Raw genomic sequence first — 15,357 nt, forward strand, 5'->3', positions numbered from 1 at the left:
GAATTTTTCAAGATGAAAAAAAAGGGACTGGCTTTTTTTGTTGTTGTTAACTGTTTTGTTTTATAAGGGGGAAGTTCACAACATAGCAGAAAAAATGTGGAAAAGCTGTGTCAACAAAATTACTACAATTATAAAGTAGCTTCCTTAACAAAATTGTTACAATGTTACTATAGTCTTGCCTCCCAACTTTCTTGTTAAAATGGGAGCTAGAAGCCCTGTTGGACTTCTGCTCTTTGCTTTTATCCTTGAAGGTAATATCTTTCCCAGTACCTCATTGTGGGTTTGAAACCTAGTGAATCTGACAATAAAACAGACAGGCAGGCAGAAAGACAAGATGGACTGAGTGTAATACTAGAGAAAAGCAGCCCTTTGCTTCAATACCTTAATACCATCTTCTCATGACTTTGTCATTTACTCTTAAGCATACCAAATATACACTTGAAGGCAGAGGGAATCCAGTGGGGAGAAAGATGGAAGGTTCTAGAAGACTGCCTAAGAATGGAACTACTTTCCTCTCACCACTTTTTTGGTTGCCATTTGGAGGACCCTAAGTGGCCATTGAGGGGGGGCAAAGATAATTTTGGTATGAAAATAGAGCTCCCTAGAGCATCATTGAGAAGCTGTGGCTTCAGGTGATCTGAACATTTATAAATGTTTAGAAATACACAAGCATTTTATGCTGGTGCACCCACATGCTGATTTGGAGAAGCATGGTTCACTGCATTTGTCCTCTCCAGGGAGTTACAATGGGGAAAAGAATGAAGTTATAGTGCTTAAATGATAGACAGGAGACTGACAACTGAAATATAGGGAATCCAGGATGCTTCTGTAATTGATATTTCTTTTCCTTTCTTGTAATAAGGAACAGGCAGAATAATAGAAAAACCCAGAATTCTAGGCTTTTTTATGTGTACACAGAAAGCTACGTTTGTACTACCTACCCCGGTTATCACCTCTTACATAAGCTTTTTATAAGAAACTTTATATGAAGCTTTTGCTTAGTAAGCTACTAAATAAAAAAGTTGCTTATGTTACAATCTATCATTTTGTGATGGATTCTGCTCCTGTTTTCTCATTATTTTCATAAAATTGATTTTTTTCCTCTCAAAAACTATGCTTTTTGTCTCTTGTCTGCTTTACTTTCTAGAAACAATTGAAATTTAAAAGCTCTTACTGTTACTCAAATAATTTCTGTCATCCTCAATTTAGAATTCAGCGTATGTTATCCTTTTTAATTCTCCCCCCACCCAGCATACACACACACACACACACACACACACACACACACACACTTTCTGAAATGGTTTTAAGTATCTGGAAAATGGTCAATGTTTTTGAGCCTGCATGTTTCTTAAAATTTCAGGGTGCCTGGGTGGCTCAGTCAGTTAAGTGCCTGCCTTCTCAGGGTCCTGGGATCAAGTCCCAAGTCAGGCTCCCTGCTCAGCTCCCTCTCCCTCAGGCTCCCTCTTCCTCTGCCTGCTGCTCCCCCACCCAACTTGTGTGCATGCACATGTGCACGCTCTCTCTCTCTCTCTCTCAAATAAATAAAATCTTTAAAAACAAAACAAAATTTCTACTTTAAGAAGTTTTCTATCTAAGATACATTTGCGCACTTTGTTCTAAAATTAAAGTTTCTTGAAGATGCTACTTATTTTCTGAAGGACAAGGACCTCCATTTCTATTTAATTTCTAAGCTGTTTAGCCTCTGTCGCTATTTGCCTGCTCCGGTTTTAAAATTTCTTTAAAGTACTAACTCCAACCTTGGGGTTTTTGTTTCTCTTTTGTCGAGAAAACTGGACTCCCACGTACATGTTATCGTAACAGCAGTGCTGCCAAGTCAGAGTACAAGGAAAGACAACTTAAGAATCAAACCATGTTTACATTTGAATTGGTTCAAATAGAGGTATTATTGATACGTGGTCCTTTCTTATTGCTCTTCCATGTTTTCTTCTAGAAGCGTGGCCTCACTACTAGCATGTCAGATATTTCAAGTTCTATTTATCACTTATTTAGATCATCACGTCACACATTCAGGCCATTATAGTTATCTCTTCACCGGCGCTTCCAATTCCCCTTTTTCTTTGTGAAGTCAATTTCGTACAAATAAATCTCATTAGCTAGTCCAGATATTAGTTTAGCTAGTCCTGTGTTAAAGTTGCTTCGGCCACTCACTCAAAACAATCCATTAAAAACAACAATAGAATCTAATTATGACCATAATTAACTTTCTCAAGGTGGAAAATTTGGAAAAGACAAAGGAGGGGCTGAAATGTGTGAGCTGTTGTTGAAGCAGTCTGGGGGTATGCCACTGCCCACTCTATTTCCCTAGGTCGGAATTTTCTTTTTGTTTATAAATACTGTACGACACTTATAAACTGGTGCGGCACATCAGATTGCTAGGGAAAATCCAACATAGAGTGGTTGGAAGAGACCCTGGAGTATCATTTGGCCCAATATTCTGTGTCCATCTTGAATCACACCAGATTATCCCAGGTAGTTATTCCCCAAACCTGCCAAAGTTTCAACATGTTCCATTAGAACCCCATCACGATGGCTAAATCTTCCAATGCAAACCCCAAGCCCACCCAAAAACAAAATAAACAAACAAACAAAAGCAAGCAATAACAAACTGTGGGCCGAGATCTAATTACTTAAGATACCTCATTTGGAAGTGCCATATTAACAACCTCTGGTGCTTCTTTTTAATTAAAAACTATTTTTTTTTAAAGATTTTGTTTATTCATTTGACAGAGACAGCCAGCGAGAGAGGGAACACAAGCAGGGGAAGTGGGAGAGGAAGAAGCAGACTCCTAGCGGAGGAGCCTGATGTGGGGCTCGATCCCAGAACGCCGGGATCACGCCCTGAGCCAAAGGCAGATGCTTAACGACCATGCCACCCAGGCGCCCCTAATTAAAAACTATTTCTTAATGGAGCACTGTCCCAACTAAAATTTTCTCTAGGGCTTATGTAAAAGATAACCTACATAACATAACACAACACAATATAAACAGCATGTCCTAATGTAGTCCTTTGTACAATGAATCACTGGGAGTGTAAAAATTTTTTATGGTTAGGATGAAAGTCTAACTTTAAGAAACCGTAAAACTATAATTTAGTAATTCTGATTAAAGACCAAGCATTGACGCATGTCAGTTACCCTTAAAACCACCAGAGGGCACTCTTCACTCGCTTTTTGAAAGAGTTCTACCTTGCCTCATCGCTACTATTGGATTTTTCAATATTTCATATGACTGACCAATTTACGTAGGAAAATTCCTCCCAGAAAAATATGTAATTATGAGTGATGAATTTATGGGCTCTTATGCACAAGACACAGGCTCTCAATGTAGAGTTTGTGAGGCTAATTGGTACTTGTCTAGGACAAACTATTTTATCTAAGCATTTCTAGGTCCTCTTGTCATAAGAAACTTCCAAACTGTAAACACCCACACTGCATTAAAAATACACACTGCATTACTAACCCATAAGTTCCTCATCCACCTTTCAAGCTATAAGAAACACAAGACTTCTAAAATTTGTAGTTGGGATTTTATGCCTTAAAAATTGGCTGTTGCTCATCTCAGATATCTTTAAAAAGGTCTGTTTTCCCATTATCTGAGAAGAAACTTATCTCATTAAAATGCTCACATGATCGCACACTCAGGTGTTCTGGGTTTTGAATTTGAATATATGCACCTAGAAGCAAGGACAAATTAGATACAAATTCCAAGAGAATTTCCAGATATGATTTAGTCAAGAGATATTTCTTTCACCTTAAGCTTCCGTGTCTGTGTCACTGGTGAATATAATAATAGTTTTCATTTTTATAGTGCTTTATAAAGTTTCCACAGTGCTTTAAATTGGGTTCTCACAAAGTCTGTCAAAGGTAAAGATGGCAGATACTAATGTTCCTATATTACCAAAGCATTACAATTGCGTCAGGGAGGAGACACTGACTGCTCAGGTCACATAATGAGTCTTGGGGCTAGAAGAGACACCTCAGGAGTCAAAGTCAAAGTATTCTCTCATGCTTCGCACCAGGAGCAGGCAGCGAGCTTCTTTCTGACTCAGGATATTACATAGGAAGCTACAGAGAGCCAAGAAAGGTGACTAAGGGAGTTTAAAGGATCAAAACCACACACCAACTGTAGTCAAAAGGTATAAACCTACAGTTATTAGATAAATAAGTCCTGGGGATGTAATGCACAGCATGGTGACTACAGTTAATGATATGTGTTGTATATTTGTAAGTTGCTAAGAGGGTCAATCTTAAAAGGTCTCATCATAAGAAAGAAAAATTTTAACTGTGTGGTTGTGGTTGTTCATTAGACTTAACTTGTTGAGCACTTCACAATATATACATATATGGAATCGTTATGTTGTACACTGAAACTAAATATAATGTTATACTTCAATGATATCTCAGTAAAAAAGAATAAATATTTTAAGAATAAATGCTGACATACACAGAAAAAAAAAGATCACGCCCCCCCAGACTGCCTACATTTGCTTCTATGTCGATGCCGCCCACTTCTACCATTCGCTCCTCAAACCCCAAACCAGCACCACTGCTGCTCCTTCAAGACCCCTAAAGCCCCTAAAGCAGAAGACAAGACCAGGAAAGCATTTGCAACAAAATCTGGGCCAGCCCGCAGCTGTGATGCCCAGGCCTTCCTCCAGACCAGGGCTTCTCCCAGGTACTACCCATGGAATCATTTGCAGAGCGTTTGACAATCCCGACACCTGGATGAGTGACGTCAGAATTTCTGATGCCAACGTGCTGCAGGTGAAGAACCTCTGCTTCGGGTATATTGAGTCAGAATCTAACGGTTCCTGGAGTAAACTGGTGCCCTGAGTGATTTTTTTTTTATTATTAAAAACTTGGAAACTATTGGCCTACAGCCAAAAGAAAAAAGTTGTTTTTGACTGAAAGCCATTGGGTAGTGAATGAGAATTCTTGGGTTTTAGTTTTTCTTGGGCTCGATTTTCCCGGCCATAGTCTCCTTGTCTGCTACTAAGGGAGCTGGACTAGTTAAGGGGACCTCAAAGTGTGGTCATGTTAATGGCAGTGTCAACACCATCTGGGAACTTATTAGAAAGGCAGCTTTCTGAGCCCTTCCCTAAATACACTAAGTCAAATACCACTGGCGGGGACCAGCAAGCTGGGTTTTAAGGAGATTCCAGGTGATTCTGATGCTGCTCAAGTTTGAGAACTCATTGAAATTTACATACTCTATCTGCTCTGAAATTCTGCAGTTCTGTCCCCTTTAGAGGAAAACCTCAGACACCAACGTTTGAGAAGGGCTAAAAAGGGGTTTTTCAGCAAGCTGCCTGCTTTAATAAGAACTTTCAAGAACCCCTTCCAACAGGAGAAAAGGAAACATTGAATGCTTGCTGATGAAAGGACCCAGCACAGTCCTGGGTACTGATAATGCTCTCATGACTTCAAACCAATACAGCATTTGTGAAGGACAAGGCAAGGATGGGACTGCCCTGGATAGGAAGGACAGCCAGAGGTGGGACAGCTGCTGAGAGTTTGCCTAACCCCTCAAACCATCCTCAACCAGGAAAAAAAAAGTCCTGACTCAGCTGGATAATGAAGGACAGGTGAAGCAAGGAGATGCCAGTCAGCCTTTAAGAAGGGCACACGCTTGGAATTATGGGCAACGGAGCCGGAAGAGTCCTCATCTGCTGTAACCTCATTTTACAGAGAAAACGGAGCTCCGAATAGGTAATGTAACATGCCCAATGTCCTAGCAATTAAACTGTCTTTAGCCATCAAACTGCATCAGGAATAAGTCTCCTGAGTCTTTGAGAATTCTTCCTTCCCCCATACTCTGTGGGGTCGCGGTAAATTTCTTTCCATCCTTCTTATTGTCAGGAGAGAGAACAACCAGGGGGAGCAGCAGGGGGAGAGGGAGAAGCGGGCTCCCCGCCCCAAGCGGGGAGCCTGATGTGGGACTGGATCCCAGGACCCTGAGATCATGACCTGAGCCAAAGGCAGACACTTAACCAACTGAGCCACCCAGGTGCCCCTCAAAATCAGTTTTTAATTTTTCTTTTTCTAAAAAAAAAAAAAAAGCCTCTATATATGTACAAAAAATGTGAAGTATTATAATTCTTATGAGCAAAATATATCAATACTAATGAGGAGGAGCATTAAAAGAAATCAGAAAAGAATAACAAAAATAGTGAGAAGCACATTGAAAAAGTTTACCTCGGTCCCCAAGATAACAGAAGCTATTTTAAGAGAAATGAATTCAGAGCAGATGAATATCGGGTCGTTCTGTCTGACGTGCAGTGTCGTCGGCCCTTTGCAGAGTTGGGCCTGAAGTCTGTCCCCTGCCTGAGCTCCTTCAAAGGGACTACGTGGTCACGCCAGTCGGTCTCTGCAAGCTTGCGTAACTGTGCGTAACCAGCTGCAGGCTCCAGCCGGTACGTTTTCGTCGTCTGCGGGCGGGTATCAAGAAGTAAGTGGCTATCATCATTTTCTCCTCAAGGCTGCCTTCCTTGTAAAAGCCGTTTTATAGTTGTGGGACTTTGATTTATCAGGTGTGACGTAGTTGAGTTTTGTTCAAAGCACATGTGGTTCTCTGGGCCAGACATGCGAGGAGTCTGAGCCTCACATGCCCCCACCGCGGGGCGGAGGTGCGGGGCGGGGGGCGAGCCCTGGGAGCTGGCCCGGCCACGTGTGGTCCTACAGTGGAACCTGCAGCTGCGACCAGCAGCGGGTAATTAAGCACTGATTTTGAGGGACGCCTGGGTGGCTCGGTCGGTGAAGGCATTGGGGATATCTCTGTTCGTGGTAAACGGCAAAGAACTACTAACGTAGTGTCGGACATCCAAGATCCAGGGCTGCGGCAGCCCGCAGAGAGCTGGTATGAGCAATGCGGGGACGGTGAAAATGGTGCCAAAGTGGAATGGGAACAAGGCCTAGGAGTAGAGGAAGAGCATCGTTGGAAAGAAAATTATTTTTCTGAGTTGTAAGGTGGAACTAGGAACGTGCCCCGAGCAAGCACATGTCCTTGGGTCCTGTTTGCTCGCAGGTCAGCCATGTGCCCTTGGGCCAGTCACTTCTCTCTGTACTCCCCTCCCATCTAAAATGGGTAAGCTGATGCCTGCCCTGTCACCCATCCCCCGTCACAGCAGCACCGCAGAGGGTTCCAATACTGAGTGATTAAGGAAACGGCTTTGTCAAATTCCACAGCGATCTGAAGGGACTTTGAGAATCTGAATGAAAGTCTCTGCCGTGACCACGATACCGCACATGACAGGTGCCCATGGCAGGTGCCCACGGCAGAAGGGGGGAAGTGGGGAAGGACCAGCTATGCAGAGAGTGCCACACTTCTACTGGGAGGGGCAGTTTATCTTCAGGGTGCTGCCCCAGCAGGAAAATCAGTCATTTCAAGCAGATGGGCCAGTGTGTGATGAGCTCAGAGAGGGCCAAAGAGTCACCGCCCTGACTAGGGTGCAGGAGGGAGTGGACCTGGAAGGGCCTGGTGGCCCCACCAGGAATGCAGGCTTTTCTCTGTAGATGCTCATTTCTGATTGCAAATTTTCAGATTACTCTGGTAGCAGCACAAATACTGACAGGCAAAGATGAGGCTAGAGGAAGAGAGACATTGGGGCTCTAAGGTAGGAGCCAGGAGGCAGCCTCAGAGGCCAGGTGTGGGGGCGCTTAGAGGATGGCGATGCTCATTACTTCACTTAGAAATAGTAATAATAACTCATTACATGTTATTGTAAAGAACATTTTTTCTTGAAAAATAGCTATTTTATAAAACAAAGCAAAATCAAAAAAGCAAGAAGAGTAGCACTGTTTTACACTTTTGCAAGTCTCCTGAGAGTCTGACTTAGTAGAAGACAGAGCTGGCTTCTCACGTCTGCTTTTGCATCATTTTGGTGGAAGTGTATGAAGACAATCCGGCCTCACACAGATATGTAGTTGGAAAATGGAGGCGTATTTTAGTATCCTTTAGAGGTAATTGTGGATATTCTCGATATTACAAGGAAACTCAACAAATGATATTTTCTTAAAGGTCAGTTGCAGTACGGAATCTGAAACCCTATCAATAACCCCTTTGCACTTGGAACAGATCTTATACCCACAATACTGGCTCACTGGGGCACCTGGGTGAATCTGTCAGTTGAGCATGGACTTGATTTTGGCTCAGGTTGTGATCTCAGGGTCATAGGATCGAGCCCCGTTTGAGCTCTGGGATCCACTTGGGGTCTGCTTGAGGTTCTCTCCCTCTGCCCCTCCCTGACTTGTGTCCCTGCTCTCTCTCTCTTTAAATAAAATCTTTTTTTTAAAAAAGGAAGAAAGAGGGGCTCCTGGTGGCTCAGTTGGTTAAGCATCTGCCTTCAGCTCAGGTCATGTTCCCAGGGTCCTGGGATCAAGCCCCATATCGGGCTCCCTGCTCAGCTAGGAGCCTGTTTTGCCCTCTCCTCACCCTGCTTGTGCTCTCTCTCTTAAAAAAAATTTTTTTAAGATTTTATTTATTTATTTAAAAAGGAAAAAAGAAAATACTGGATCACTGAATTATACAGATTTCCAAATGTTAATACATCTTTTCAAAATAGAAGATTTAAAAGTCCCATTCATCACACACACACACTTTATCAGAAAAATCTTTATATATTGGGAAGCTGTCAAGCTCACAGTGCTATCTTTACTTCAGAATTCTGTATCTCCAGCCCAGACCCCTCCACTCAGTTCCGCACTTACTTATCCAACTACCTACTTGACATCTCTCTGCTCTTCTCAAAGGCCTCTCAAGCTCAACATGACAAAAGTGTACCTGGTCTTTCTGCTCAAACCTGGTCCTGTGCCATGTCCCTAAACAGAATCACCAGTAGGAACTGGAGGCAGAGATCTTTGAGATGCTCTCTCCCTTACTACATCTGCTCCCACAAATCCATGCCTAAGTCCTTGTGGCTAAGTCCTATTATGATGTGTTGTAGCCCAATCTGTCCACAGGACACCCCCAACTGGACATAGATGGAAACTCTTAGGTCCCACATCACAGGCTTAGGAAAAGGAAAGCTGGGGGTGCCTGGCTGGCTCACTTGGTGGGGCATGTGACTCTTGATCTCGGGGTTGTAGTTCGAGTCCCACACTGGGTGTACAGATTACTTAAAAATTAAAAAAAAAAAAAAGGCACCTGGGTGGCTCAATCAATTAAGCATCTGTCTTTGGCTCAGGTCATGATCCCAGGATCCTGAAATCAAGCCCCACAATGGGCTCCCTGCTCAGCAGGGAGTCTGCTTCTTCCTCTCCCGCTGTCCCTCTCTCCACTCGTGTGCTGTCTCTCAAATAAATAACTATCTTAACAAAAAATAAAAATAAAAAAGGAAAGGGAAAGCTGCTCCACAGTTAACTCAGCAAGAGGTTCAGGGCTCAGCACCTGACTCTAGGTTTAGGTGACATGGCTTATTGAGTGACAGAATTCATTCCTTTTATGGCAGTATGAGATACCCCTTCCATTTGGGTCTGGTCTTGGGGCTGATCAGGACAAGTGTGTTGGGTGCCAAGGACCTGTCTCTAAGGGCCAAGAGATTCACTCTCAAACTCCCATTCTGATTCCTAGGACAGATGATGGAAGAAAATGTAGGTTTCTTCAAGAATAGGAAGACGGTTCCTCTTGCCCACTACAGAATAGATCCAGGGGAGATTTTCTGCCTCCTTCATATGACTCCTTGTGTTGTTAAACCTTATGAAACTAAAATGGAATGTTCAAATGAGGAGGAATAAAATGTTGAAATCTATGTAGCCCCACAGTGAAACTCGGAAGGCTTTCTATTGCTGTCTCCAGTCAACACTGTCTTGCTGCCTCTTGTCATGGCCGGAGGCAGCCAAGATGGCAGAGCTTTGGAATTAAATGGAATTGACCCAAGACCATCCCCTTTGTAAACCAGAGCAATTCCCACAACCTGAGGGTAAATGAACCAACCCCCACCTTTAGGCATGCAGTCAGCACAAATCAGCTAGCTATATGTAAGAGGAATGAAATGAAGATACCCATGTTTTCTAAGTAAGAAATTTATTTGATCAAATGACAGTATATGAAGATATTTTCAACTATAAGGCTCTATTCAGACAAAATGTCAATTGATTATAAAGTAAATGGTATCAATGTCAATGGCACCTAAAAACAGAAAGAATGAGTTTCCTATAAAGGTGTCTGTATAAAGCATTCATAAAATCCTCGTGAACTTTAAAACTAGGTTGCAAGTATAACAGATTAACCTATAAATAGTACTTAAAAGCAGGTTTCTGAAATGACACAATATATCATTACACATAAGGTATCCGGGGCTCCTCTGAGAATCAAAGAAAGGCTGTCTGTGAGGAAATGTGTCATCCCTGGAGCAAAACTGAAGCATGATTACACTGCAGCCTTGAGTTCCCTACACAATAGTCTCTCCTTTCAGGTCCTCGGGAATTGGAATTGAATAGGTGGGAATTTCTAATCACTCTCATTGGAAATAATTAGAAAACGAGGTTGGGAAACCGGGGTTGGGAAGAAGGTAAGGAAAATGGAGGCATGGTAAGGTCAGAGGTTTCTGCAAAGCGGCTTTAGAAATGTGCAAAGAAATGGATACAAGGAATACATAACTGAATCCGCAGAGCTGCTCCCTGGAGTCTACAGGGAGGAGGGCACCGCGCGGCACTCGGGCAGCACAGGCTGACCCGCACGCCCAAGTGCTTGCTGGGTGCCACCCACACACTGGTGGGACGATGTTCCCTGGAGGCTGGAGTCATTACCTGGGTGCACCAGGGACAGGCCAGAATGTGGGTTACACCAACTTTCCCCAAAGATTTTTTTCCAGCATCCAAGAGGCTCTGCCTTTGGGGCCAGGATAGGACGTGGGAGGCAGGAATCGGCAGTTCCAAGTTATAAAACCAGAAAAGCTTGACATGTGGAAGGAAAACCAGATAGGAAGGGGGTGTCTCCCAGGGCGCACACTATTGGCAGAAAAACACAAAAGTGTCCGATGATGAAAGGGCAACTGAACCATAAGGAGCAGTGAAAAAGATCCCAGAAAGCAACAGGTGGTAACTGACAATTATATAGCACCCATTATTACTAATTTAAGATATATAAACATCGTTGGGTTTCTATCTAGTATCTGTGCTATTATTTTATAAATATAAATATGAGGGCTTTCAAAATATTACAAATGACACATACATTCTGGTATAAATGTTACACTCCTGATTCATACAACAGACTTGATGTTACATTTAAACCTAGTAGATTTAGGATTATATATAGAATAATTTTTGCAGATCATTTTCTGAACCTTGGTCACACAGCTAAGTAAACACCAAAAAACACAGGAAGCATCTTATTGGTGGCTTTGGCAGCAAACGTGGTTGTTGTTTTTTTTTTTTTTTTTTGTCTATGTATTTATGCCTTACACAAAGATACACTTGTTCACTTGTATAAATGAATTCAAAGCCATCCATAGGCGATCTTACACTTAAAACTCTTGTTTTCTTATCTGCTTCTTTGCTATCGAGTCTGTGTGGGAGGGCTACTCAATGGCTTGCGTCTCCTTTTCTCTGAGCCTCATTGTCTTTCCTTAGAGGTGTGTATTTAAAAATAGTTTCATGTTTCCCATTCAGGCTAAGTGGCTCTTTTAAGATTCCTAAGCTCGAGAGGACAATCTTCGTTATGAATGACAGTGACATGCGTGCACACGCACACATGGGTTGTCATAAAAACAGTAAATGGATTCTGATCATCTAGTTTTAGCCGTGTGCCTTTAAAAAGGTTTGTTCCCAGTGCTGCAGAAAATAACCTCTACACACACGCAGGTGGATCGTTAGAGAGGACCCTTCCCACTGCCTCAGCTTGACGAAGTGAGACACACCTGAAGATGGGTCCGGCTGAGAAACCCCAAGCTTCTGTGGGTCCACAGAACATTAGAGCCGTGGCCTCAGCAGAATCTGAAATTACTTTCTCTTCAGGGAAGTGTGTCATATCTAATTACTCTACAGAGTGATTCTGTAAATTAGTCTTATGCATGTGGAAACTAAATGGTCTACATGACCTTACTCTGACAGTGAGAGGAAAGCAGTACCAGAGCCATTACATTACAGTTACCACACAGGGGATCTCAGGCACGGCAAGGGAGCTTTCCACGGAATGAATCTTTACAATCTTAAAGCCAAGGCTGAGTCATTCACCTGTGCTTCATTTCCCCCAAATAAATTTATAATTTAGGAAACTGAAGAGGCCACACTAATCGTGAAGTGAAATCAGCCTTTCCACTCTGATGTTAATAAGGCAACTTTGATAAAGATGTTAGGAGCTGGATTCCCAGTCTGTGGAAATTTTCTTAGTGAGTGACCGAGCATGTAAATTTAACTCAAGTGAAATTACTAAGATAATTAGCCTTAAAAAAATGGATTTAGGAAAGTGAGGTGACCCTTGAGTAGCTTATCTACCTTCTCTGACAGAAATCATCTCTTGGCAAGATGGGCTGCTTTGGGTTCAGCTTACCTGAAAGTAATTTCATTGGGAACTTTCCTTCGCCATTTACTGTAACAGGGGACTAACTCAGGTTGGTTCTAGTGAACGAAATAAAATCAACATGATGTATGATGTAGCACAGTCCATCAACGGGTTTCACCCCATTGAGTGCCAGAGTCACACTGGCCAGTCTGATGGATGATTTCAGCAAACTTCGCATTTCCCACCAGCCAAATACCACTGTTTCCTGAAACATGATTCCAGTAGAGAAGAGAAATTTACAGTCAAGGCCCTCACAGCAACATCTAGGTTGGGTGCCCAAGGCATGGCTTATGGGAAACTGTCTGCCCCTAAAGCTGTGCTCACATTTGCAACCCTGGCACTGGGTATTTGGCACACGTTTTAAGGAGACATCTATGGCCCTGGAGGGACCGTCTGAAACTTCAGACCACAGAATGAAAATGCTCTTTCAATCACCTCATTCTAAGACATTTGCTTGGCTACTTTGACTCCCTACCCCAAGGAAAGTGTTCCCCACACCATGATGTGTGGGGACAAGATGGCTCCAAATCACAGATAAGCTGAGTTTTGCTGAAGGTCAAGCTGAGCTCAGAACTGCTTCCATCTGTTATCTTTCCAGCTTTGGTTTCCAGACCCGATTACACATAGCATAATATAAGGGTAATGTGAGCAAAGTCTGATGAGTTTTGCTCATTATCCAGCTCTCTACACAATGCCCAAATAAGTAAGGTGATCTGGAGGAGTAATGTGTCTGGCCTGGGAGAAAAAATAAACACCAGCCAAATCACATCTTTCTTTAAAATCTTCCAGCTAAAAATTCAATTGAACAAGGCCTGAGACTCCCTGCATTTAATGACACCTCAACCTCAATTTCAAACTAGTACTGTTTGTTAAAACTATCAAATGGACAACCCCATTTGCCACAGTGGAGAAAAAACTGTGAGGAAAATGAACCACAACTCAGAAAAAAAATAAGTGAAAAGGCATTTGCATTGACAGAGTGCTAAGTTAAAACAATAATATATCTAGAAAACACTGAAAATTTATATCTCAAAATAGAACTAGGTTTAGTCAGAAGGCTCAGTAAAACAATTTCTTAAAAAGCCGATCAATAAAAAGGAGAGCTAAAATAACCTTCCCATTTTTTGACCCTTCCTCACTTTCCTGCCCTCAGACTACCAGTGCTACAGCAGACCAATCAATAAGCCATGAAGAAGTGCTGGTATTTTTCAGGATCTCTTCAAGACAATTTCCATCTTGGTCACTTGACCTCTCTCTCTGATCAAGGCAACTGATGGACTTTCAGTGCATTTGGAGACACGGGCTCAAAGACCTCGTCGTCATCTTCCACCCCTTCTTCGATTGGTTTCATCTTGGCAGAGCCCCGTTGGTGTGGGGATGGCACGTCTGTCAAAGACACAGAGAGGAAAACCACTTAATGTACAGCCTGCCCTGATGTTAACATGATGTATCAACGATAAACTCCAACTGGAAAGTCAGACTCTCTGGGTATCTGTCGCTAGCACCAGGAATGCTATTTCCCTAAATATTGTATTTTCAATTCAGCATTTCAAGAAAACGATGAAGTCAAGAAATGATTCTCAGTCTTAAGAACAGACGTGGAATGGATTCCACTGCACATGCTTGGATGACAGAAGCTTCTCCAACATATGCAGTTTCCAGTGGGTTGCCTTGCCCTAAAGTCTGATTAGGAAATTCCTAATTTCCCAAAAGAAGAGTTCCATCCTAAAGCTATGGAAGCTAACACTATCTGTAGCACCACCTAAAACGGCAAGTTCTTGCCACCACCTGTCCAGCCACTGCCCGGACTGGTATAGGAGAGGGAGGGATGGGAAGGAGGGAGAAGGGGAGGGAAAGCGGGGTGGGGGGAGGGGGATAGTCCAGGCTCACAGGAAGGAAAAGCCAGGTGAAGAAAATACAATCCCAAGTAGCAGAGGGAGCAGGAACATCCCTAAAGTCTTTTATATCCAAGGAGTCAAGTAATAAAGGACTCAGTCTGTCCCTCCTTTGTTCATGTGTTTGTCACATGCTTATCATTTACCACATAAGGGACACGGTGGTTGATGCAGAAAAAAAGCACGGTTTAAAAGTAAGAGTAGAGGGGCGCCTGGGTGGCTCAGTTGTTAAGCGTCTGCCTTCGGCTCAGGGCATGATCCCAGCGGTCTGGGATCGAGCCCCACATCAGGCTCCTCCACTGGAAGCCTGCTTCTTCCTCTCCCACGCCCCCTGCTTGTGTTCCCTCTCTCTCTGGCTGTCTCTCTCCCTGTCAAATAAATAAATAAATAAAATCTTTAGGAAAAAAAAAGATTAAAAAAAAATTAAAAAATCTTTAAAAAAATTAAAAAAAAATAAAAGTAAGAGTAGAAGTTACTATAAATAGGTGCATAGACTTTTCAAGGTGCTTGATGAAGGGCTCCAGGACAGCATAAACACCCCTTCACAAAGTTCCCATACTCAATGTCAGGATTCTTCTGTTGGGGGTCCCCGTCCGCCCCGCCCACAGCGGCGTGGTGCCCTTGCTGCTCTCCAACAGGGCAGAAGGGGATTCCTTCAATTAGTCAATCAGCAAATACTGACCTCACGCTGAGCGTAAGGCTGATAATGGAAGAACCATGGGTGAAACCTGACTCTTCAACTACTTGGTATAGAGCAAAGGAGGGTAGTGGGACCCTACTAAGACGCGAAGCAGCACTGCTACAAGAACTTTAGCAAGATCACCTGTTAATCCCTGGCAGGGTCGGCAGGTGATAGCAGATGCAGTGGGCAAGGTGGAGGGGCGGGGCCGGAAGTGCCATCAGCACGGCGGGGGGGGGGGGGGGGGGGGGGGGGGGC

General features: G+C 43.1%; 1 protein-coding gene across 1 annotated transcript in view; it reads right to left on the minus strand.

Annotated features, from left to right (window-relative positions):
• Positions 1-13,408: 13,408 nt before the first annotated feature.
• The window catches only part of BVES (blood vessel epicardial substance), a 29,670-nt gene continuing 27,721 nt past the window's right edge, over positions 13,409-15,357 (minus strand). The window contains exon 7 of the mRNA XM_008704993.2: positions 13,409-13,911. Coding sequence (XP_008703215.2) covers positions 13,787-13,911 — 125 coding nt within the window. The 3' untranslated portion in view covers positions 13,409-13,786. The remainder of the gene's footprint in view (positions 13,912-15,357) is intronic.

The sequence above is a fragment of the Ursus maritimus genome, unplaced genomic scaffold (assembly GCF_017311325.1).
Source record: "Ursus maritimus isolate PB19 unplaced genomic scaffold, ASM1731132v1 scaffold_13, whole genome shotgun sequence".
NCBI lineage: Eukaryota > Metazoa > Chordata > Mammalia > Carnivora > Ursidae > Ursus > Ursus maritimus.